Source organism: Cygnus olor, chromosome 6 (genome assembly GCF_009769625.2).
Source record: "Cygnus olor isolate bCygOlo1 chromosome 6, bCygOlo1.pri.v2, whole genome shotgun sequence".
NCBI classification, from domain to species: domain Eukaryota; kingdom Metazoa; phylum Chordata; class Aves; order Anseriformes; family Anatidae; genus Cygnus; species Cygnus olor.
This window is the reverse complement of record NC_049174.1, coordinates 13,147,088-13,172,171: the sequence shown is the minus strand read 5'-3', so window position 1 is coordinate 13,172,171 and position 25,084 is coordinate 13,147,088. Positions and strand designations below refer to the sequence as shown.

At 39.1% G+C, this 25,084-nt stretch overlaps 1 protein-coding gene and 2 long non-coding RNA genes across 3 annotated transcripts in view; 2 read left to right on the top strand and 1 right to left on the bottom strand.

Moving 5' to 3' along the window:
- Positions 1 to 184: 184 nt before the first annotated feature.
- LOC121071939 lies at positions 185 to 5,087 on the top strand. The gene is made up of 2 exons (XR_005820862.1): positions 185 to 1,157; positions 2,587 to 5,087. It is a non-coding gene; the product is annotated as an uncharacterized LOC121071939 (long non-coding RNA).
- A 6,327-nt stretch (positions 5,088 to 11,414) lies between these two features.
- Positions 11,415 to 24,640, top strand: CPO (carboxypeptidase O). Its single transcript, XM_040560850.1, is given in 15 exon segments — positions 11,415 to 11,677; positions 14,839 to 14,914; positions 15,339 to 15,353; positions 15,355 to 15,464; positions 17,684 to 17,743; positions 17,745 to 17,812; positions 18,375 to 18,475; positions 19,215 to 19,245; positions 19,248 to 19,318; positions 19,919 to 20,029; positions 21,141 to 21,231; positions 21,793 to 21,995; positions 23,014 to 23,098; positions 24,288 to 24,355; positions 24,357 to 24,640. Coding segments are annotated over 15 exon segments (1,485 nt in total). The 5' UTR covers positions 11,415 to 11,483; the 3' UTR covers positions 24,558 to 24,640.
- The window catches only part of LOC121071938, a 28,055-nt gene continuing 24,655 nt past the window's right edge, over positions 21,685 to 25,084 (bottom strand). Inside the window, exon 3 of the long non-coding RNA XR_005820861.1 lies at positions 21,685 to 23,828. This is a non-coding gene — a long non-coding RNA (uncharacterized LOC121071938). The remainder of the gene's footprint in view (positions 23,829 to 25,084) is intronic.

Below are 25,084 nucleotides of genomic sequence, written 5' to 3'. Positions count from 1 at the left end.
GTAATAGATTTTGAGGCTTCTGACCACAAGATTACAGGTCTGTCACATCCTTATAAACTGACTCTTGCTCTCCCTTTCTGATTGTCTCCACAGCTATTTAAAGAGATTTTACAATACTCAGGTTTGTTCATTACATATTGTGATGCACCTCTACTACTAAAACGTAAAATGATAGCATGGTGGAATTTATTATATTGGCAGAGGCCTACAAGTTCAAAACAGCTTTAGGAGTTTGAGCTCAAAGAACATAGAGAACTGGTACATCTTTTCTGTTCTTGATAATATTTACTGGTAAAACCCATTTGTTGCACTAGAATTACTGGAGTACTTAGCAAGAGCATTGCAATGTTTGGACTTGCATACATTTGCCAAGAACAGGTCGCTTGTTTCTGCTGTACAATCAGATCTTCAGCCATAATTTTGCTCTACCATAACCACAGCCAAATTGGCATGAAGGGAAACAGCAATACTTACTACAGTGACCGCACGTTACCTAATGGTGGTGCCCTTGCTTCACTTGATAAGCTACAAGTATGTTCTTTGTCTCTCTGAAGTAGCATGCATGTATGGATAAGGTATTACAATAATGAAATAAGGTCAAAAAGAATGCTTAAAAAAATTCACTGTGCAATTTCTTGCAGAACATGTGGATAACAGTATGGTGCACATTTATGAAGGAAACCAACTAAAAAGCATCACAGTCTGGCATAAAAAGCATAGAGTGTTGTTCAGCATTTCAATCTCTGAAATACAGCAAGTACTGAAAAAGATTTTTTTGCAATTGTAAAACTTAACCAGATCAGAGTTAATCTGCTTAACTTGATGTGAAGTTTATCATGCCTCTTTTTTTATCTGCTACTTTAAGGAAGTATTGTCTGCATGAACTCATCTGTAAAGCAGAATGGTGAGGGCTATTCTGATTTTCTGAGCTAGCCAACTGACTCATGGTCCTTGGCCAGCACTGAAGGAGGTGTGAAATATTCTTGTCCGTGCTGGAGTGCTGGGTGGTGCTCAGACCTGTGTTTGAGACAGTATTTGATTCTGTTCAAAGGTGAAGCCTTGCAAACCAAGCTACTGCAGTGTCAGCTGCAGTTCTCACCTGGTCTGGGGAACTGCTGTTTCTGCTTCAGGCTTTCCAGTCAGGTTCTCAGTAGCAGGTATGTAGATCCTTCTGTTCAGGGACAAAACAGCAGGCAGGAAAGTATCTCTAGGGTACCAGCAGCCTGGACAGAGTTAGCCAACTGTGAGCACACAATGGCATACAAAAAATTAGTTGATTATTTTCTTTTGTTTTTTAAACATCTTGTAAGTGTATGGACACTTACACAAGCAGAATGATGGAAGTGTAGTCCACCGTAATGATCACCTTGCTTACTAAAATATCTTGCTTTACACTACCATAATAATTGATTATTGTCACCTACACTGCTTCATAGTTCCAAGCAATACAATAGCTGCTGCCAGAGACTTAGGAGCTGCAGGTTACTTCAATCATTACTCCCATTAAAAAGCTACTCCGCTGCAATGACGGAAATACCCTGATTTCTCAGGAGTCTGATTCATGCAGTAAGGAAGATCTGATTCCCTAGTTTGTGTGACAGAATGTATTTAGAACATTCTCCTCTCCTTCCCTGAATCATGCTTATTAAAGTTAGTGGTAGACTGGCAATGAAGATAGCAATGATTTTGCTTTGGGTTTTGTCACTGCATGGACTGCTCAGTATAAAAGCTGCAAAATCCCCTTTTTTTGGGCTAAACATTTATTTAGCGGACCTGACAGTGAGGCTAACAGGGGTGCAAGCTGCACCTTTTTTTTTTTATACACCATTTTTACAGTCTGCCTGCAGACTCAGGCAGGCATGTGTTTCTAACCTTTATTCACACTTAGAACACATTGTAAGTACAGTAGCTGGAAATTTTTTCTGAACAAGGAATGGGGAACCTGGAAGCTGAATTTGGCTTTATTTTATAGAGCCTAGGAGCGTACCTCATTAACAGAGGGAAAACAGATACCTGCTGTGGTGTTTGACTCACTAAAGGTATTTTAGGGGTACATCCAATCTAGCATGGCCAAAGGTTCTCAACCCCATGTAAAGTGAAAGTAGATCATTACTAAGTAAACTATATTGCTTGCTAATCTTCAATGAATTGAAGGCTAATTAAAGAAGAGATAGCAAGTATACAGCTAGAGTAATTATGTAGCAGTGACTAAAAGATAGTACACTCAGTTGCATAAAGCAACCATTTGACCAGACTCATATGAAGACAGCATATTTTATCCTGGGCTGTAAGGAAGTCTGAAAAGAGGATCCACAAAAAAAACTCCTTTCATTCTGAGCTATGAAATACCTGACTTGAGTACCTGTACTGCTAATCTCAAAGAAAAAGATACTACCTGTTATTCCTGTTTTTTTTTTACATGCTCTATTATACCTTTTTTTGATTCATAAATCTTATCTTGTTACAAAACAATAAAATGCAATGATAAAGCTGGCTTATCTTTTTGGTTTGGTTTATATTTTTCAGTGAACAAGCATAAACAATAAGCAATTAATGAATAAGTGTTTTGCCCTTTGAATTCTTCAGATCACTTGAAGGACATCCACATACAAAAGGGTGACAAGCTCCGACCACTGTCATGTATCACACAATCAAGACGAAAACATTGTGGGAAGAACTTACAAGTTATATAGCAAACTTCACTGGCTCAGGGATGACATTAACCACTGCAGGATGTATGAACAGATCTAAAATGAGAGCGTGAAACAGGAAGGCAGAAGATGTGTGCTGCAAGGGTCAAGAAGGCTCTTGCATGAACAGAAAATAAACTAGTACCATCTGAGCAAAAATGAAACAAAGTTTGTTAAGTAATGCAGAATGAGAACAGCAAGGGTCTGGAAAATAAAACACAAGCAGCTGGATTTGCAGACCTCGATGACCTGTGTTTCTCTGCTGCTTGGATTTGCTTATGTCTGAAAACACATTTGAGCCCTAACTCCAGTCTTTTCAGGGGTATGAAATATCTCAATCACTCAGCTGCTCATTCTTGTGAAACGTCCAGGAACTCTCCTTAAAACTTCCACTTTGCTCTCAAACTGGCCAAGGGGTTCAAAAATGACTGGGAAAGAGGGACTGAGTGCATTGGAATAGCTTGATTTTTGTTAAGGACATCAGCATTTAAATAAACCTTGGAATTAGGGAATGAAAGTCTGTTTCTCAGGTATTGCAACTGTTTCTGCATATGCAAGAGGTTGAATAATGCTCTGTATGCAGAGGCCAAAAGATGTGTCTATTGTCAATTCCTAAAGTGAAGAAAATTTTAATATCCAGAGCTGATACTAAGATTTCCCTCTAAAGCTTGTTTTGTTAGTCACCACTGCAACAGGAATGATTTTTTATTGCCATTTGTTAACGCTAAGTTATTCCCATTCCATGTGAATCTCACAGCACACAAGCTGGCATGAGTGAGGTATCAGTTTCAGTTACTCTTTGCTGGCAGGAAAATATCTGAACTCAAGAAGAATTGCAGATGTTATGTAGAACTCAAAAAAGGTGGAGTATTTACTCCAAGGCCAAATGTGCTGAAATTAGTTATCTCTGAACAAAAGCAGAGCCAGTAAAAACAGCAATGGAATATGATGGTTATCTGTCATTCTCTACGGACATACTTTTAAAGCAATTATGATATTTAAGCACACGTTTTACTGAACACGTAATCCTGTGTTTCTGTTCTTTGCTAGTGACCATAGCTGCTTTAGAAGTTCTGCATTGTTCTTCTCTTTTATGTGATGCCAATGTAATGGGTTGCTATATTCAAGACCTGTCCTTCTAGCAGCAGCAGTTTTTTTGCTTTCTTTCACTATTTCTGGATAATGGCAGTATGGAGTGAAAGCATGAATGTGGTTAATACTGTAAATAACAGCCCAGGAACAAGAAGGATAACCTGTCTTTGGGTCTGCAGCAAGTCCTTGTGTCCAGAGACAACCAGTGACAACATCCATTTCATCCTGTTTCCTCTTTCTGAAAATATTCCCATACTATACTGCAATAACATTGTTGCCATGGCACCCATCAAAACCCAGATATGCTCCTGCTTTAACGTAGCAAGATGCAAATTTTGATAAGAGGAGAATTTCTTTTCATTTTTCACTGCTATAGGTATAGGATTCTATCCATGCCTCCAGACAGATGCAATTTACTAAACACTCTTTGTTATTTCTGAATACATGCCATGGATTATTCTTATCAGTTCAACCCACAAAGGGTTCCTGCTAAATTTTCTGTACTTGCCTGTTTGATTTTCATGGTACAGATTCCTCTACGTATGTCATCTGCACTCGACCACCCTTTAGAAAGGTGGGGAAGTGTGGGGGGAAAGGGGGAGTGGCTCATCAGCTGGTTTAAATTGAAGTCAGTGCATCACAGCAATATACACCAGCTGAGGTTCTGGTTCTACATCTTCAAAGGAGAAAACTTGAACTGATATGCAAGCCGTTTTCTTCTTCTGCAACAGAGAACAGCTGGTGAATCTGACTCTGACTGTATGCAGCCTAGTGTAAATAGTGGTAATTGCCACTGAAGTCTTGATTTGTACTGATAGAGTTGGTTGTGGAAGAGATTATATGTGTGTATGTTCAGACTTTATTGCACACAACAGCTAGGGAGGGAGGAGAGTCTAGAGCCCACATCTGAAGTCATGTTGATCACGTCATAAAAGAATATTTAAAGTGTATTTATTAAAGACAAATATTGTGTTCCTGCTTGCCCTTTGTGCTGGCTCAGCAGTTAGATATCAGCTTTAGTGGAACGACAGACAGTTCTGTGACAAAGGCAATTCTCTTGAAAGTACAAAGGCAACCTAAACCCCTTGTATGCTGGGGTGTGTGAGGTAAGAAGAGGGTAAAGACTGCTAATGCGTTTGTCTCTGTTGTCTTAGAACATGTTCCATTCTGTGAATGAGTGATTTGCTCAAGGGACATACTCTCTGCTAAATGAATCTTCATTCTGGGTCACTTTTGCATAAATGTAAGGAAAATGATGGAGATCTGAAAAGTTAAGCTGGCAAAAAATAAATGTGTTGGAGATTTCCTCTGTACCAGTCTATGCTGAAGGAACAGTACAAAACGATGAATGCTTCACTGATGTCAGCAAGATTTCATTCTCAGTAGAGTCAGCACTCCCCCTAAAAGGTACTACTGAGGTGGATGAAGGTGGTATGATTTCTGGTTATGCCAGAATAAAAGAGAACTTTACCATCTTTTTGTGTTCTGCTGTTACTTGCTATTCATTTGCCTAACCTACGGCTCAGTATTTGAAGGAGGAAAAAAAGAGGAGAACAACAATAAAGGTATCAAAACCACCTTATCTGAACAGAGAATAAGAACATCTGGCACCAAGGCATTACGTGGAGACATGGGCAATCTGAGTTCAGCTCCCTGCTTGCCATCACTTATCTGTTTGATCATGGGCAAGTTACTTAGGAGGATCTCATGGCACACCCAGGGACCTGTCATTTGCACCCATCGTGGGTGTGCCATGACACCAAGGAATGTCCTGGTTGCCAACAGAGGTAATAATCACAGCCCAGCCCGGTGCCTGTGCTCCCATCTGTATAATGAGGATGTCCCAATGTCAAGACACTTGGATTTGTTTGCTCCCCCAAGCAGAGCTGGTTGATGTTTTCAGAGCTGTTAGCCACGAGTGTGGAGAAGGTCTTGGCTAATTACAGAAGTAACAGCTCCCTTCACTGAAAAGCCCCCAAATTTGTGACTGGAACTCTTCACTGCAAGCCATGTCAACAGCCTTGCTGCAAACTTACTGCCACAAGCACGTCAAAATTACACCATCCAGTCCCTTCCCCAGTCCCTTTCCTCAGATACTATTAGCAGCAACATTTTTTTTTTACAAAATCAAACACCAAAGTGCAAGTTATTTCTACTTCATGTCACATTTGTCCACATATAACACACTCCAAACCTGGCTTACAAATTTTTTAAGACTTATTTGCAAAAATACCCTGGAAATTCTACTCAGTATAAGCTATGCAGAATAGAGACTTCTCTAACTCAGACAAGATCTGCTTTGGGATCTTTTGCCAAGTTCTACAGGTTTCAGCAATCATTCCTGTGATTCCTAAGGGACATCATAATCATTTTTACTAAATCCTTCTGCTGGTTGACAGGTCTGCAGTACTACTCACCTTGCATAGCCTTACATACAAAATTGAAGCATGCAAGCAATACTGTTATGTTTGGTGGTGCTGATATTAAACATGAAAGCTGAGAATGGGTATCACTGTTGATAGAACTGAGGCCACAGGTTAATATGAAAATGTTTCATAGCTGCAAAAGCTAATTACTTAACTTAAAGTGAGTTTAGTATATATTGTTTGGGTCTAAGAAATTGTGTGCGAGGATATTTGCATCTAATAATTTATGCCATGTTTGAATAGTTCATACAGTATTTTAGGGCTTGTAATAGAACTCATTACAATAACGTTAGTTATTCTAGAATGCAGTGCAGTAAGCTTGTTTTTTAACCATTAAGCAGTAATAGAGGCTTATGTGCTTTCACAGTTCTGCTAGTAGCAATAAAGTAATATTGGTTCATTTACTTACAAAGGTAATTATTGTATTTAAAAATACAAGCAAGATACACTTAATATGTTATGTGACATCTTCGTTAAAAAGATCTCATCAAAACAAACCATGCTTTGTTTTGACAACAAAAAATTTACACTAAGTTTTGTTTCTTTCCACAATCAAGGATTCTCGTCTAATTCTTGCCCACTCAGAACCTTATTACAGCATCAAACACTTATGAAAATCCTTTTGTCCCAAAGCAGTACCTTTGAAATCATAAGTTCTAATCATGTCACCAGGAGCTATTCTTAGGAGTGAAAGTTTTCAGGACTGGAGAAGGTGAGTGTGAAAATCTAACTGCTCCTTATGACAGCAAATTCAGACACATTAAAAACTGCCAGCAAAAGGAATCTTTCCTTTGATCAAGCTAAAAGGGCATATTTTGCAGCCAGCTTGTATGCATGGAATTTAGGTTCAATAATTTACCACTGCACCTGAAATACACTACTGGTTTTTTTCAACTGCACAATCCTCACGCAGACAAATTTCCTACTGGAGTTTACATAAGGGCTCTAGGATTTTGCGCACAACTCCTGGTAAAGGGGATCATCCTTCACTCCTAGAAATAAACCAATGGTTTTTGTTACCTCTGAGCAACAAGCTGTAAATACCACCTTGAATTCAGACTCTATGTTAAAGGAGCACCTCAAGGTTTCTTAGCAGTGACATTTTGCTGTCTAAAAGATGAAGGCAAAATAGGCCAACTAAGGAAAGGCATTTCGCTAATACCATCCTCTTTTCCTGGTTAAGGAAAATGGTATCTGAGGAAGCTGCTGCCAGCCTCATTAAAGCAATACAGATTTTGCCAGCCTGCTTCCATAAGGAGCTGCTTACTGAATGGGTACTTGATGCTCTTCTGAGACAATAAAGCTGTCTAAAAACTGTATCATGGGACTGGTGGAGAAAAGGCAGGTGTTATTTCGTACAGTGACACGATACACTTAAATTTCCAGTTTTGAATCAAAATATCTGAGTATGCATGTGTATAAGTACTATAAAAACTGTGGAAAAAATTTCGAAAGCATTTGTAAATGTGTATGTCTTGAAATCATTAGGTCATGTACCAATTGTCAAATTAGTTCCACTCAGCTAAAGCTTAAGTGTCCTATGTCGGTCAATGATCTGCAGGACACTAACAGTTGGCTTAGTGGAACTAATTTTAAGGTTTGCTAGTAATGTCATTCTAATCTAGCGTGTGTTGGCTGGAATTTTTTCTAAGATTATTTTTAAATCCCAAATGTAAGTTTAATGGAGTGTTTTCAGTATAAAATCAGAGAAAGAGAGAGAGAGGAAAACTCAGCTTCCAGTATATTCCCACCTACACTAGGATTGTGGCTGGAGGTAATGAGGCTTGAGAACTGTTAGCTCTGTCAAATCACAACAGAGTTCAGAGAATTTCAGAAAAACCTTTCTCTAATAAAGTTATGAAAGGTGAAGACGTAGTATACTAAGAGGAACAATGATTTGAATTGCAGACCACACAGCATATTGCTGAAGATGCATGCGCTACAGAATTAAGACCATACACTTAATATTGTAGAATGCATTGGAATATTTGGAATATTGCTCAGAAAGGCAGAGAATACTTTTAGTACTCACAGAAAAAGACAGTAACTATGCAATAAGCATATCTCTTATGACAAGTCAATGGGAAACAGATCTAGCATTTCATTGTGTGCTTCCTCAAAGTAAAGCTACAGTGATAACCAGAGGATATTTTAGTAAAAACAGTTGAATTATCCAACCCACTTCTTCACTGGAACAGAAGACTAGGATTTAAGGCACATTACTCAGCATGTTACTGTACTGACCCTACTGAGTGATGATTCTGACTTGGACATATACCATGAGCTTTCTGCAGCAATGAAAGAGGAAAATTTACTGGAAGATTATTTTGCCAGAATTAAGGTGATGATTAAAACAATGATCATCTTGAACTCCATCTAGTTCTACTTTGTTTTTTAGTTCAGATGGAGTCAGTATGGGAGTTAGCTGTGGAACTGGGAAAGCTTGATGTGGTGAACTGATGTTTGTGGAGAGATACAAGAGTGTATTTTTTTTTTTTTTTCATCTTAATAAGCTCCTTGTCCTTGAAAGTTACATGCAGCTCAGGAGGAAATCCGGGTGCAGGCAGCTACCAGGATCAAACTCACCGCTGTTTGATAATTGTTTAAAACATGTGCTACGCTTCAGTATGGAATCTTTAAACAAAACAGTTCTAGCTTGTGGCTGTTGCTAAACAGACTGTATGCAGATAAGTCACAAATAGCTGAGCATATGTGTGGTGCAAGGTTAAAACAATAACAAGCAGGTCGAATCATTCAAACACTGGAAATCACTTTGACTCCAGGCCAAAAGCTTAGCTTGAGATGATATCAGTATGGGATAAAAAGAGGATAAACCAACAGGCTTAGCAGCCAGCTTGTTGGAGTCAGCATATAGTATCTATACTTCCAGCAGGAGAGCAGATGGTCATATATTTAAGGAAGCACCAGACAGGGAGTCAGGAGATCTGAGTTCTATTCCTGGCTCTGCAGCAATGTTCCTATGTCACCTTGGGGGAGTCACTTTTTTCCCCTTTTTTCTTAATCTTCTAAGTAGTGGAAATAATATTTGCTTGTCAAGGAGGCGGTTAAGAGGCTAAACTGATGCTGAAAAAATGCTTTGAAGCTCTAAGAAAACGTATGCAAGAACTGCAGAGCAAACTTGTTTGGAAGAAAGGACACTGCATGGTTTCACATGGCCATATGCTTATGACCTTTCCTCTCCTCAGAACATACCGTGTCTTTTTACACAGTTTTCCAGGAGGGAATAAATGGATTAAGCTGCCTTCCACATTTGCTAGAAAGATAAGCAGCTGCCAGTAAGAACCTGACCAAAGAACAGGCTTTATTTCTGAGAGAGACATTATTTATGCCCAAGAGGGCAATAGGCTTGTTGACTCTAACTGTTTGTCCCAAGGTAGTTTTGCACTGGTGGCAGAATAATGTCTCTAATGGCTTTTATTCCAAATTCAGCAGTGCTGCTTACAAGCTGAATGTTAAGTACATACTTAAGTATCTTCTTTTATGAACAAATCTTCTGCCCAAGCCCCCAAACGAGTCCATTTTTTAAATCGGTGAGAAATGTCCATGATTATTTGTACAGGACTTTCATCTAAAGCCCATTAAAATCAAGTAGACTTAAAAGGAATTTGAATCTAAGACCTAACAAGCAACGGTAATCTCTTCTGAATCCCATGCCCAAAAAGCAAAACGACCCTATCTATCTTAATAACTCTTTGGCATCAGAGGAGTAATGATTTCACCACCAAATAAATAGATTCTACTTTCAGGATGAAGGTGTAAGGTTAGGGTTGGAGTTGAATTTTATCATATATCATGATTTGTGCCATTTGTACATGCCTTTTTTTTTTTTTTTCAAGAGAAAAAAAACATGATGAAGCCTTTTGGTTTTTACTCTATGCCTCCATTTTCCTTGTCTCTTGATTCTGAGTCCCTGTCAAGGTACTGAACTCCATTCAAAGCCAGTTCTGGTAAAAGGGCACAGACACCACCACAGGAAAGATAATTCAAAACATTAGTCTACCTCATATAGCCATACTGTGGACAAAGGAAGAACAACGAAAGGTTATCTGAGCAGAGGTGTCAATATAGAATATGGTCTTCCAAACATGAGTTTGTTTTTCTGTTTCTTCCACAGATGGAGTTGCTGTAAGAATGGACTCTAATCCATTTTTAATCCTTTGAAGGTGGACCTCCTTCAGCTCTTCTGGAAGTCACTGTGGGTTGGATATCTGCATGGAGGGAAATATTCATCATTTTCACAATCAGGCAGTTGAGCAAGTAATAGTACGAGGCAAAAAATGGGAAAGGTCTGGTGTGATTTATGAAGAACAGCATACTTTTCTCTTGAATGCAGCCTGGTTTTGTGAGAACACACTTTTGAGTTAAGCTGGTCAGTTTTGCTGTCTGTTTCCTTGATGACAGCATTGGCAGTAATGTAAGAGGACTTCATACTTTGCTGAGGAGGACACTATGATTACAGTTAAAATTCATTGCATGTGTACACAAACAAACTGACTTACTGGACTTTCTTCACTCAAAATCCATGCAGTCTGCTGTATTAAATGACAATGGGATGGCTTGACTCCAAGAGAGAAGATCAGTGAAACAATTTCTTTCTGAAGAATTGTGCTATATGTCTAAATGTGGTCTACTAAGGAAAGAATTCAACTGCTCACTCTTGATATATGAACTAAATAGGAAATGAAGTATTTCAGACAGTAACCAACCCACCATTTTGAGTATATCAAAACACTTTTTATGGCAGTGTAAAGGTGATGGCAGTTGTATGTCTGTGGATGGCAGTTGTAAAGTCTGTGGCCCAGGACTGATCTGGCCCAAATGAATGTAGTTTTAGGTGAAACTCTGCAATCCCCATCCTTCCCTCCAAAACAAATGTTGGTTGTTTCTTTCACATCCTCTTTTTGGCTACCCAAGTGACAAAACTGCAGTTAGAAGGTCAAGGAAGTGCTCCACAAGGACATATACATGGGAAGGAACAAAGCAAGGATGGAGCTCATTTTACCAGTATTCTCTTGTTCTTCCTATCCCTGTAATTTTTACATAATCCTCACTAGTTGCCATAGACCTTGCAGGTAACATTTTCTTCAAAGACTACCAACATTTTCATATAACATTTTTAAAAGTTTGAAGGTGGCATACAAAAAAATTCTACTTCTTAAAAGGAGTGCTGCGGTGAGAACGTTGTTATTCATATGCGTTTGTATTTTGGGACGTGAAACAGAAAGCTTGAACAATTAACAAAAAGTACAATTATATGAACATGAAGTTAATGATTGAACAAGGGCAGGTCTGGTTATATAATAGAATTGTGCAAATGAAGCGTTCAGTCCAGATCTATCCTCATCCATCCTGGATTATTTGCACAAAAATGTGGCTTTTTCTTGGGATGACCTTTTCTCTGGGGATTCTAATTCCTGGAAAACTCAGCTTGAATCTGCAATATGATGGGTGAGTGTGAAGGGGGTAATGAAGAACTGTGCAATCACTGACATTCTCAGGAACTGTGTAAAAATAATTAACATCTCTGAAATGAAAATGTGGATGAAGGGTTACTAACCTGTAAATTTGTAAGATTTGAAAAAAGAAAACATAAAGACAAGAAATGAGAAAGAGTGAATCAATCCAAGCCAACAAAGATATGGTAGCTGCTGCAGGAGACGCAAAATGTCCCTGCAATGCATCTCTGCTACCATTAGCTGAAAATCATTTGGCTGATCCTCTTTCAAAACTTTTGAAATGAACTTTTGAAATCAGATGCTGTAGGAATAAAATACATTTTCTGAGTACAAAATGATTGAGCAAAATTAGATCCATTAATAAAAGAAATCTGGGGTTATGTGAAGAACATGCTCAGATGCTGAACTCCTGTTGTAAATCTGTAAAAATAATTAAAAAAGCCAATGAAATTGGTCCAGACAATCTTCATCCAAAGGTGTTCACAAAATGAGATTATCACTTTTTTTAACTGACAAGTATTTTTCAAAAGTCTGAAATGTCTTCTTTTGCTGTATTCTCCATTTTCAATTCTGCTTCCTAAGAAATGAGTGATATAAAATTGTGCTGTTTGCCTATCTAAACAATTTTGATAGGCATTAACCCTCAACTTTACAAGGAATGATAGGTCACTCTTGCCTTTACAGCAGCTGTGATTTGCAGGAGGGGCACAAATATAGTGGGGAGACCAACTATCCATATATGACTTCATATATGGAATTTTCTAAAGTCAATAAAGTAGCCCTGTGATTAATACTTCTGGGTTAATTATATCCCCTAGATACAGCTTTAAAAGAACATAAACCAAGCAAGTAAGCACCTTCATAGTATACCTGTTCACCACCTTTCCTAGCAGAGCTCCTGGCAGAGCATACATAATCACTATATCTCCCTTTACAACGCGTTATTTCCCTTTAATCTTTACATTTGTATCAGGGACTTGCTCAGAGCCTGTGTTTTCACTGGGCAGATCATGGACCCCGATTATGTAGTGTCAACTTTGTTTCTAATTGCTGTTCAGGACTGAACCTGTTGAGTACTCGCATAGGGTTTAAAAACACACTTTAAAAACACACATCTGTGTGACTTTGGATTAGCAGTACCTGCACAAAGATGAAGCAACTGGTAAAGCCCAGCAGCAATAACATTTTCATCGTAATTTGCTCTATGCAACAACTTAAATATCAGAGGCATGTGATCTATGAACATCCAAGGAAATGCAGCTTGTGCTGAGAATGGTCCTTTAATTTGGTAAGGAAACTTAACTGTAGCATTTAAAAAATGTTGTTCTTGCATGGTCACATGGGCTGACTTTGCACTTCTGCACTGAGAATCCCAGTCCATAATCATAAATGAGTGTGTGCTTTCTAATTTTAGTGTACTATTAAAATGATCTGTCTCCACACTGGCTATTGTAAAAGGTTTATCAGTAAATAAGAGCTGGCCATCTGGCAGCAATCTGACTGTCTGGCATTTCTTTCATTTGGTGTAATTAAGACATAATGTCAATGAGGATAGAAAGATATTACAGGATATTGTTTCCCTTCCTGACAGACAAAGAATGAAGCAAGCCCAGGCATTTCTGGAGAATAAACATGGAAATGCAGCTGAGATGTTTATTCTCCTAGCAAAGATGTTCATCCTGCATCTACAAGGATCTATTTGAAAGATACCATGGTTGTTGTATCAAACCGTTAGCAATGCAAATGTAATCATTTTGCCCCATAGATTAGGGTGCTGCTATGTGCTAACAGCATCTCCTGAACCAGTTGCAAACAGCCCACTTTAACTATCAAGTTCTGTTAGTCCATCAGCAAAGGTGATATATTCAAGAGAGATATAAAAAAAATCCCACCCTCCTATTTTTCAGTGGATAATGTGAATAAATTGTGAATTCTATTTGCATGTATATTCAACTGATAATTGTACATTTGTATGGAAGCACAAACGATAGCTGTTGCAGTTCAGATGATGAGAGCATATTATATTGATGACCGTAATGATTCACCATGCAAGGCTTTTGCAATAAGAGTTTCTATCACAGAAGCCTTAGCATGTAAATGTTCTTTTTTTTGTACTTGACCTATAAAGGCTTCAAAGCCTACTGAAGTCACTGAAGAAGACTGTGAAGTTGTGGTTATTGGTTACTAACAAGTAAGAACATTTCCCAGGTTCCCCATTTGACCACATCAGTAGTAGATAACTGCCACCTCACCTTTGAGAAACACAACAAAATTGTCAAAATCCGCTTGTTATGACGAAATCCTTTCATTAGAAATATCACACTTGCTATAAGACCTGGAAAGCTGATCTGAATGAACACCCCAAAAAAAAGAAAATAATTACTTTTTTTTTCTATAAAGCATACAGATTTGTTTCTGTATTTTCAAGCACTTTAATTTGTTCTTTCAAATCTTTCAATTTATTTTTTTTTCAGACTAAGGCTGCAGTAAATGAAAGTTTCATGGGGCCTAATGAAAATATATTCCCAGACACTGGATCTGTGTGTCATTTTTGGAAATATTAAAACACTAGATCCTGTACAATATATTTTTTCTGTTTTCTGCTATTGAGTAAGAATATGTGCTTCTGGAGACCACTCTATTCACTGTGTGTGGAATAAATTGGCAATTCTTATGGCGAGTAGTTTGTGAACATCCCAGTCTCTTAGCAACTGGTGATATCATGGCAATCTAACTTTTTTGCATGTTGAAATAGATTAGCAAAGCACAAAGCTTATTTGGAATAATTGAACAATTCCTGAACAGGAGGGACAAAAAGAGATTTTATCAGTGATCTTGTTTTGGCCCCAGTCCCTGCAAAGGCAGAAACACACACCAGGGCTCACGCAAGCTGATATGATGATAAAGGATTGCCACTAGCAAGGAAGCAGAGCTAACCTAATGCCCCAGCAACAGAAAACCCACATCACTTAGTCCTGTTTGTAGCTAAAACATTCCAGAAATTCATCACTCAGACATGCTTTTCTTAGAACACCACTCATTTACATGCTCTGTCTTACTTCCACATAACAAAATATCTCCTTTTGATTCATGGAAATCATGTCTACTTTAACAATATTAAAAACCTATCTTGTTTCTGTACTTAATTTCCAGAGATCAGGTTTTGCATATTGTGCCAGAAACATTTCAGCAAGTCCAGCATCTTCAGCATCTTTGCAGCACTTTAATGGTGAGTAAGAATAACCAGGTGTGCCTAAAAAGCACAGAGGGGGCTTAGAATGTAAAACAGATTTGCATGTAAGCTTGGACAGGAATGAAGGTGAAAGTAAACTTCAAAAGCTTTACCTAAGATTTTTTTCTTAATGTAAGGCTAAATTGCCTTTCCACTAGATGAAGGAATTTATGGGAGAAGATAGTTTCATGGTATGGCTCTGGGAAGGTGCTGCTCATTATCAATGGTGCCTGAGTCAACGGAAACACTGAGCCTGTGCTGCATGCTCTATGAACAGATGGCTGGAGAAAAGTTAAGGGAAGAATCTCAAGAAAAACTTCTTCCATTTTTTTTTTTTGATATGCAACTACTCTAAATAAATATATTTTCTCATTCTGAGAACAGAGCTTGATTGTGCATTTCCTTTTTGTCCTCTGCCTAGCTGGATTTGTGGAAGCCCCCAGCTGCCTGAAGACATCCAGGCTGGAGAAGACCTACACATAAGGGTCCCAGCTCCTCTGGTGCAGGAGGTGAAAGACAGCTTAGATCAACATATGATCTCTTACAAGTACGACCTCTAATTTCCTGATAAGAAAAGGCTGGCTCTAGCAATCTTCCTTGCTATTACAGAAGGATCAAACCCTTTCCAATGACAGTCAGCAAGTACTGATGACAGGATCCAACCTTTGTTCCAAGCGCCTCCAACTTATCTTGGCTTGCCCAATTCACAGATACTATGGCTACCTCTGAGTTTTAAAAGCATGTTCCTCTATGCCCTGTTTATTCACCTTCCAACTAGCCTGGACTGTGAATTGGATCTGGGACAGAACAGAAACTGCAGTCTTCCTAACTGTTCTTCCCCTGCCCCCTGGCCAGGATGGGGAGAATTTCCAGGCAGCATCTATTGCAACAGAAAAATCCCAGCCTGGAACAAAGGTCCCTGTGGCAGGTCCCCACTGCACACTGGTGAGTGCCACTAGCTGCAGACAGCCCCAAGCTGCGTTATAACAGCTATCCAGCCACTTATCTGTGCTAAGGGCCATGCTTTCGTTTCCAACCAGAAGACCCTAATTCTGATACAAAGAGTGATTGTAAAGCTAGATGGGATTAAATAAGATCTATTCCTCATACAATCTCACTCCCATTTGGAACTGACTTTTCCAGGTAACCAGCAGCTAGCTATATTTATATAAACAATCCTGCAGTCACTCAGGGCTGATGACAAATGGCCTATGGACATACACTGACATTACCAATGAAAGACAAGCTAAAAGAGGATTGGTGCCACTTCAAAGCGGTTTAGAGTTAAAGCTGATCTTGACATCCTGCCTGACAAATTCTTTTTAGTGAGTGTGATGCCCTGACAACCAGACATGGGAGAGATGAGGTGGCAGCCAGTATGCATGATCTGGCATCAGGTTTAGGTATTCAGACCCAGATGACAACACACAAGATCTTTAGCCTCTTACTTACATCAAGGCTCTTCATTTTCTAATGGCTTCAGTTGATTCTAGGGAAATTTAAATATTAATCAGAAGTTAGCAGCTTAATTTTTATTTATTTATTCTTTGATTGAAGCCAGAATTGTATTCACCTTGTGTAAGGTCTAAAGAGAGCGGTGGGTGATTTAAAAGTCAAGCTGAAATTTTGGCTTGTATTGCAGAGGGGTTGAGATAAGCAATAAGGCAATGTTATAGTTAAAGTTCCTGCGACAGATTCAAGCTGGAGCCATCTTTTAGAAGGTAGTTGACATGCAAGGAAGGTAACATGACGGTTAGGTGAATAAAGATAGAGACATAAACGACAAATTATAATCAGGACATAAATATTCTGACTGTGTCAGATGCTGGGACTTCTGTTCTCCAGAGCTCTGATAAGGCATTTTGTGTGTGGTTTCAGTTCATGGGAATTTGCACTGCTACATTTTAGTCTGAAGTTCAGATGTGAATAAAACATCAAAGCCCAGAGAGACAGTCAGCTGTAACCACTCTTAAAAGTAGATGTGCAGTTTCCAGAAATGCCAACTGGTGCTAGTGTCAGCAGAATAGCCTATGAGCACTTATGGTGTTTGAAATCAGTATTTTAAGCTACCTTTGCAATTGTCTTATCACAAGCATTTACAATGAGCACAGATTTGTGAGTGTTAACAAGGGGCAGCTTTCAGTAAGAAATAACAGTGTCTGATACGAGGTTCTCTGAAGCCAAGGCAAAGGTTTTATGGATGCTCTTCCTCATGGAATCAGCCTTATGCTACACTCTTTCTGAACTAATTTCTAGCTAAAAAGCAATAAGATCTTTTTAAAGAAAAGATCAGGGTTTGTTCTGATTTTTTCAAAGTGCAACAAACACCTACATGAAGTCTTTGCAAATTGAAAATGTCTCTATAAAATACAAAGAAACAGTAATCTTAAAATTGTCACTTTCCCCCTGCCTTTCCCCAAAAAAATACTATTTTAGAGTTTTGCCCAGGAGTAGAATTGATAAAGTAAGATCTTGAACTTTTTTTTTTTGAAATGGTCAATGGTTAAAAAAAATTCTGATAAATTATTACTTTATTATTCATAAAACCCAATGAAGACTTCAGTATTTAGAACTTTCTCTTACACAAAAGTAACATTTCTTACACAAAAGTAACCATTTGGCTGATAGTGATTAATTTGCCAGGCAGCTCAGAACACAAGGGGCTACAGCTTTTATTTGTTAATATAAGTGTGTACCCACCATGACAGTTCTGCAGTAATCATTAGGATTGTTTTCTTTCCTATCTCCCCCTTTCCCTCCTCTCAGAGTCCTGATACATGATGTGCAGAGCTTGTGGATGAGAGCATGCCAAAGCAGAGAAGCCCAGGCAGATCCCTGAAGGTTACAACTATACTGAGTATCATCCGATGGAAGAGGTAAGATCAACCTGAGTTTGTTTGCTTTCTTGTTGCTATTTTGTATTTGCCACAGGAAGCAACTCCCTGCTTGCAGAAAGCTCTACTGAAGGCACTGGAGCTCCTTCTGGCTCTTAGGGTCTTTTTTGAAGGATCAGTCCTTACTGTTTGACCTAGAATCTTGTCCTCATGTATTTTGTTGAAGCTACCCATAAGTCTCCTGCTGAACTTACATGTGGAAAATAAATACTAATATGGCAGATACTGTAATGCAGTTCTGGAGATTTGAGGTGTGGTTCTGCATCCAGTGAAGACAACAGAAAACACCCAATGGGATGGGTATGTTGGATAAGATTCGGGATAGAGAGTCAGTGTTGTATTGCAGCGATGTTGTCTTTTACCACCCCGTGAGATATGGCCATGTCTTTGCCTGCAGGCAAGGAAAGACCTTCAATAAGTGTTAACTGATATCACAGATTGATATCACAGCTTAGGTCTGAAGAAAACATTGCTTGTCTAGGAAATCCTTTAATCTGGAAATAGAGGTGGATAAGAAAAGGAAACTCTGCCTTAGCACCAAGAATTCTCTGTGACTATTTCAGATTATAAATGGATGACTCAGATCCAGGAGAGCAACAGTGAGCTGGTGACTCAGCACCACCTGGGGAAGACAATTGAGAATCGAACAATATATTATCTGCAGGTAAGGCAGGAACTTTATTAAAATAATAAAAGTACAAAGGAGAAAACAGGATTCAGATCTTCCCTAAGACTGTGCCTATTCCCGTTCACTGAAATGCAGAAGATGGTTTTACTCCTCTACAGTGCAGTAAGATTTCCCAACATTCATACACACTATCACTATAACCTTGCTATTGCTGTTATGTTGTAAAAACAGACAATTCAACTGGAATCTGTTTAGAAATATAAATCAAGATGAAAACTAGCTTGGCAACAGCTGTGTGTGAGGACCAAGAGTTTTGTTTCCTGTTTTGTTATTTTTCACAGCATATAACATTTCTTCTACAAGTATCCATGATACTTTTATTGGTAGCTCTAGTAAAACTGTAGTCTTAATAATTGGCTTAGTTATTGTCTAATATGCTCCCATCACTGAGTAAATTAGATTCCCTGCCTTTCTGTGCTTCCCCATCTAAAAAAAGAACCTCAGAGTAAGAACAATCAGACCTGTGAATGACTAATATAAAGAAGAAGAAACTGTTCTATTGAAACTTCTACTCAACAGATGCTTTAAAACTCTTGCCCTGAGATAAGTCAGAGATGAGCTTATTAGGAAGGAAAACTTATCATAACGATGTCTGCAATAATAATCATTTCAGATAACTCATAGTATATCCAGGAACATCCTTTTCTTCATATATTAGGCTAGGCTGTTTTATTGTAATGTAAGTTGCCAAACGACCATTTTTATACTCTCTCAGATCAGTCAACCATCAAATAAACCCAAAAAGATCATTGGATGGACTGTGGGATTCATGCCAGAGAATGGATCTCTCCAGCCTTCTGCCAGTGGTTTGTGAAAGAAGTAAGCCCTATCTTTTCCACGTAAATAATAAAAAACACAGATCGTTTGAATGCTTCAGTTTTCTTCTCTACAGTGGTACCAAGCATTATGCTTTTCCTGTCAAAATATGATGTTCAAAGTTAGTACACAATACAGAAACCTAAGTTCAAATCACAGTTTGAGATGAGATATGGGACAATATTTGTTAGCACATTGTTTCCTCTATCTAAACTGATTCCAAAGACACTTAACTAGACAGCAATTTCTACCTTTTCCACAGTGGCTTTGGATCAAGCCTCTCTGTATCACAAAGGACACAGTCCCCCTGGAATGAACATCCCTAAAAATGCAGTATAGAAATGTTCTAAAGTACCTGGGCACAATGCCTATGGCATCATGCGTTTCATTCTCTGCACCCTAGGAAGTGCACTACAACTAGATACACTGTCACTTTGTTAATGGCAAAAGGTAGATCTCTCAATATATCTGGGGATCAAGTAGATCTTGGATACCACAGTAATATCCAGGAGTGAGTGATTCTTTCATGGCATTTCTAAACCATCTCTTTACAGTGATTACCACTATATTCTCTGTTCAGTCCTTCGTATTTTTTCTTTTCAGATTCTGCAAAATTACAAATCTGATGCAACGATAAGAAGGTTTCTTCAGAATTTGGATCTCTACATCTTGCCTGTCCTCAATGTTGATGGTTATATCTATTCCTGGGAAGCAGTAAGTAATGAAAATCCAGGATTGGACTGAAATTTAGACGTGCACAGCATGTTTTGTTCATTTTAGACACAGTCATAGCAATTATATTTAAACAGAGAACAGTGACAGAATCATTACTCACACAAATCCTCCTGTGGCAGAGAGCTTTTGTTTCTTCTGGTAAATCAGCAGTCACTTGAGATCACAGGGCTAAAAACTCCTAGCAAATGTCATGAGCCTTGGGAAGACAGAAAGTCAAAACCATAGGATCCATTGCTTTTGGATTCTGGGAATGGACTGATTTCCCTGCTAACAGCTCAAGGCTTGAATGATAGAGTTAAGCATGTCTGGAGGGAGTCAGTTGTGCTTTGCAAGAAATCTCAACTAGCAGAAGGATCTAATCACCTTTGCAGCATGGGGCAGATGACTTGGTCAAATGCTAGGCTATCCAGCTTTGAAATAGGTGTGCTCTCCCAAATAATCTTCCTTTCTGATATGGAGAATAATGCAAATGTAGAAACATCTTTTAATTCAGAACATTAGCATTGGCCAAAAGGTTTAATCTACTGCCATGTGGACCCTGCTGTCTCGCCGCTTACTCCCACTAGATTGGGAGCACACCACACACTGCACTTGGATGCACTGGTAATTCAGCCAGGAGGCTCATACAGGCAGTGCAGTGAGTTCTGCAGGAACCAAGTACGGAAGTGAATTTAACAGTGAATCAAAGAGCAGCAAGATAGATGGCAAAAAAGTATTCATCTTGAATCTCAAACAAATGTAAGTTCAGCTATCATCCTTTTGGACAAAGAGTATCTCTACACAATGTCGGGTCCTTCTTAGAAGTGCAACGCTGCATAGAAGCAGTTCAGTACTACAGAAATAATATCGTTGTTTTTAAAGCTCAGAAGTTCATTTCAAAGTGCATGAAGGCTTGTGGAAGATGTCAGCATGGCAGTAATAAATAAGATGTTTGATCACTAAGTTTTATCACCCTTGAACAGAGCCCCCTACAGTGCAAGAGTTACTCAAGAATGCAGAGGTCTAAACAAAGGCATGCAATGCCATACTATCATTAGGTCTCTTTGGATCATTGAGTTGCAGTTATTTAACTGAAATTACTTTTGTTTAGGATCGTCTCTGGAGGAAAAACCGTTCTCCATATATGAATGGCACCTGCTACGGGACAGATCTGAACCGAAACTTTAATTCCTCCTGGGGCAGTAAGTTCCAAGTGTTTCATGTCAGCTACATAAATGTAAATAAAGCAAGAGTAATAACTAGTCTCTGAAATAAAATGAAATCCTATATGAAAGGAATACTCATTCCATTGTCACCAAGATACATGTAAAAATAAAAACCTGGTTTGTAAAATATTGCCATTGACTTTCAACTGGCATTTACTTTACAAGCAGAAGATTACTGCTTACACAACTGTACTTCTAATTCACTGCAGGACCAAGCATCACCAGTGTTAGGAGTCAGTCAGTTAACAGCCAGCATTTGTATTTGCCATGAATTTCAAGGAGCCTCCAAAGGTCTACTGGCAGGTTGTATACTGTTGTTGTGTCAGTGTTTCATTGCAGCCAGCCTGGAAATGCATGTAAAATATTTCATAATTTTCAAATTTTAGTTGCTACCAAGAGAGTAAAGCATTCAAGTCCCCCTGAGCTTTCTAGTCTGCCTGCCCCTCCCCCCACACACCTAACACCCCCAGGTAAACTTCTCTCTGAACTGGAGTTAATATGTCTCTCCTTTAATTCACTTTTTGTATTCCTCCCCAGGTGTTGGTGTTTCTTATAACTGCACCAGTGAAATCTTCTGTGGATCTGGACCAGAATCAGAGCCTGAGACAAGAGCTGTGGCCCAGTTTATTGAAAAGAAGAAGACCGACATTTTGTGCTATTTAACGATACACTCCTACGGGCAGTACATCCTCACTCCATATGGTTCCACAACCACACCTCCAAGTAACAACGAAGAACTGGTAGGCAAAACATTCATCTTTTACACCAGTAGAGAAATAGTACAAGCAGTAAACACGTGGCACAACGCTATTTGAGCTGTTGCTTTTTCTTTAAAGAAAGCTTCCTTTGAGGCATGTCTCCAGGGCTTTAGCATGCTCATTGCCCTCATGCTGGGCTGCGGTCTCCTCAACTTTCTCAGTTGTCTCTTGTATGGGCAGTACCAGCAAGGTTTCTTTGCCTCAGAATTAACCCTAATCTTTCATCTTAAAGTAGGAAAAATGAGTTATTACAGACAGTGTTACTACAGTACAGTAGAGGTAAGTAGAGAAGAGCACCAAGGTCTGCTTGCAATCATTTGCTGCATGCAAGAATGTGTTTGCACTTTAGCATGCTGGTACATTACTTGCACGTAGTTGTCAGGGTTGTATCCAGAATGGGTACTCCAAACGTGTTCATTTGGAGAATGGGAGCAAGTAGACACCTACATTTTGGTTACTTCTCTCCCTTGGTTTCTGAGTAGTTTAATTTAAGTTCATTAAAATGCGTATTTATGAACACTCCCATAGCTGTTGCACTAGTAAAGAGCATGTAGGGCCTGGGTTCAGACTTCATACCAGACGCTGGAGAAGCAATTCAGTCTGTCTATGGTTCAGTTTCTAAAGATGGTGAGAGACAGGCTCACCATCACTCAGATAGGAGAAGTGTAAGAGATCAATAACTGCTGTAGTCAGTATCAGTATGCTATGCAGCACAGACTAATTCTCCAAATGCATCTCTCTAGCACTAAAACAAAACAGATATCTTCTCCACCTAATAAGAGTTATCTTTTTTAAATGTAATTTGCATTCAAAAAATCAAGAACATTTTGCCCAAATGTTTGTAATGGGTTTCTCTAGAGTCCTGAACGAACAGAAATAAAACTTGAGGCTGATTACAAGTAAACTTATAGCTGAAAGAGATACAAATTTTGGACTACTCGGAATAATTGCCAAATTTAGTGGTACTGACGAAAATGCTGTTTGTATTTTGAATGTACAGATGCACGTTGCACAGAAAGCAGCTGCTGCCCTGATGGGAAAGCATGGGACCAGTTATAAAGTAGGATCAACCTCTTCAATTTTATGTGAGTTTATTTTCCCCTTTAATTGCTCTGTTTTTCAAAGAAGAGAGTCATTCTTGCGTCATAGACATCAGCAAGTGCTGTTTTGCCAAGGTCCTTTTTTGAGTAATATTTAATTGGCTGGCTTGGTGGAACATCCAAGTAACAGTCATTTGAATACAAGATAACACTGTACCGTATAAAGCTGACTGCAGGAAGGAAGGAAGCATTGATCAGAAGCCGGTTCTTACATGAATTCCTCACAGATACATCACAGGGGACAGAAAGAGATTGGTGATAGATCATCCTGACCCTGCTGAAGTCAGCAGCAGAACTCCTATTTGTCTTCACTGGAGTCAAGCAAAATTAAATCCCAATCAGGTCTACAGTTACTCCATCAGACATTATCACATTGCAGCTGCCTGCAGTTCAGTGTAAAATATGTCATTTTCAGCCTCATTCCTGCTAGACCAGATAGCCATATCACGAACACACCATTACAGCTGATCTTAGTTGACAGTCTTAACATAGAGGACTTGAGGGCCCTAGAGACTGCCTGGTAAAAACAATCCTTTCCCACCAAGCAGGAAGTCATGCCAGGCACTCAGAACAGTAAGTAGCTGGCTTCAGTACACACGTGGTTTTGCATATTCACTATGTCTGTCTATACCAGTCCCTGCATTAGCAATGTGGTGTGAATATCAGGTAACTTGTCCATGCCTAGGACTGCATGTTGCCAGGGTTTTTACTTAAACTGAATGGGTAAGAAGGAAAAAAGATCCATGAGGCAGATAAACAATGATACAGGAAGTAGGCAGAACTTTTTCAGGCTTGAACAAAATCATGTTTAAAAACAAATATACAGAGAAGTTCCTAACAGCGTCAGTGTAAGAAATGAAGTACCAGAACAGAAAAATTGCCAATCCACCTTGTATCCAACACTGATCATGGCAAAATGCTATAAACACAGAATCTGTAGAACTCATCTCTTGTTATTGTACAATATCACCTTATGGAAAAATGTTTCACTTAGGAAACTCCATGGAAGACTTTAAGAATTGGAGCAACCAGAAATGCTGGTCTCCATGTCACAGTGATGTATGATTACTGCTTAGTTCAGGGATTCTGGTACAATATGCATTAACTATAGCAAGAGGTATTTCAAAGAACAATGCTTAATACATGTATCTCCCCTCTATTTTTAAATTCACAGACAGTAACTCAGGCTCTTCACGGGACTGGGCTCACATGATTGGCATTCCTTTCTCCTATACATTTGAAACTGCGAGACAATGGTACTCATGGATTTACTCTACCTTCTGACCAGATCCAGCCCACATGTGAGGAGACTATGTTGGCTGTGACAACCATTATAGACTATGTTGATCAGAAGTACTTCCCAGGTGGGGCTGTGATGCTGACCTCAGGCAGCCTGAGCCTGAGCCTTTGCCTGAGTGTTGTATTTACATGGATTGCTTCTTAAAAACACCACAGAGAGCCCACCAAGAGACACCAGACAAGGCATAATGTCCCTTTGAAATGACAAAAGCGTATTAGCAGAGGAACTAAATGTCAAGTATTTCAATAAAGGCTCATTCCAGAAAATTCAAGCATCCACTTGTGGTTTTGATAGCTCTGTTTTAGGGAAGGAGGAAAGGGTGAAAAGCTGTGGCAATCTCTCAAGCTTCACTTGCTGCCCATGCAAGAAGCCAGTGTGAGTATGCACGGGGACAGAGCACTATTACTCTTTGGTTCTTGAACACGTTTTCAGGGGTTTGCCTGGGCCTACGCGACCCTTCTGTCAGCCACAGTCCTGCCCTATCGCAATTCTCCCCACCACCTGACGCTGCTGACATTACCAGGATGCCTACAAATCTTATATATCCCCAATTCCCAGTACAGAAAATTGGACAGCTTCCTGGCATTCCCCTTCCTTCCCTGAACTGGCATACCAAAATTTATCAGAAATAACAGAGCTCAAAAAAAAAAAGCTGGGGAAAGGCCGTAATC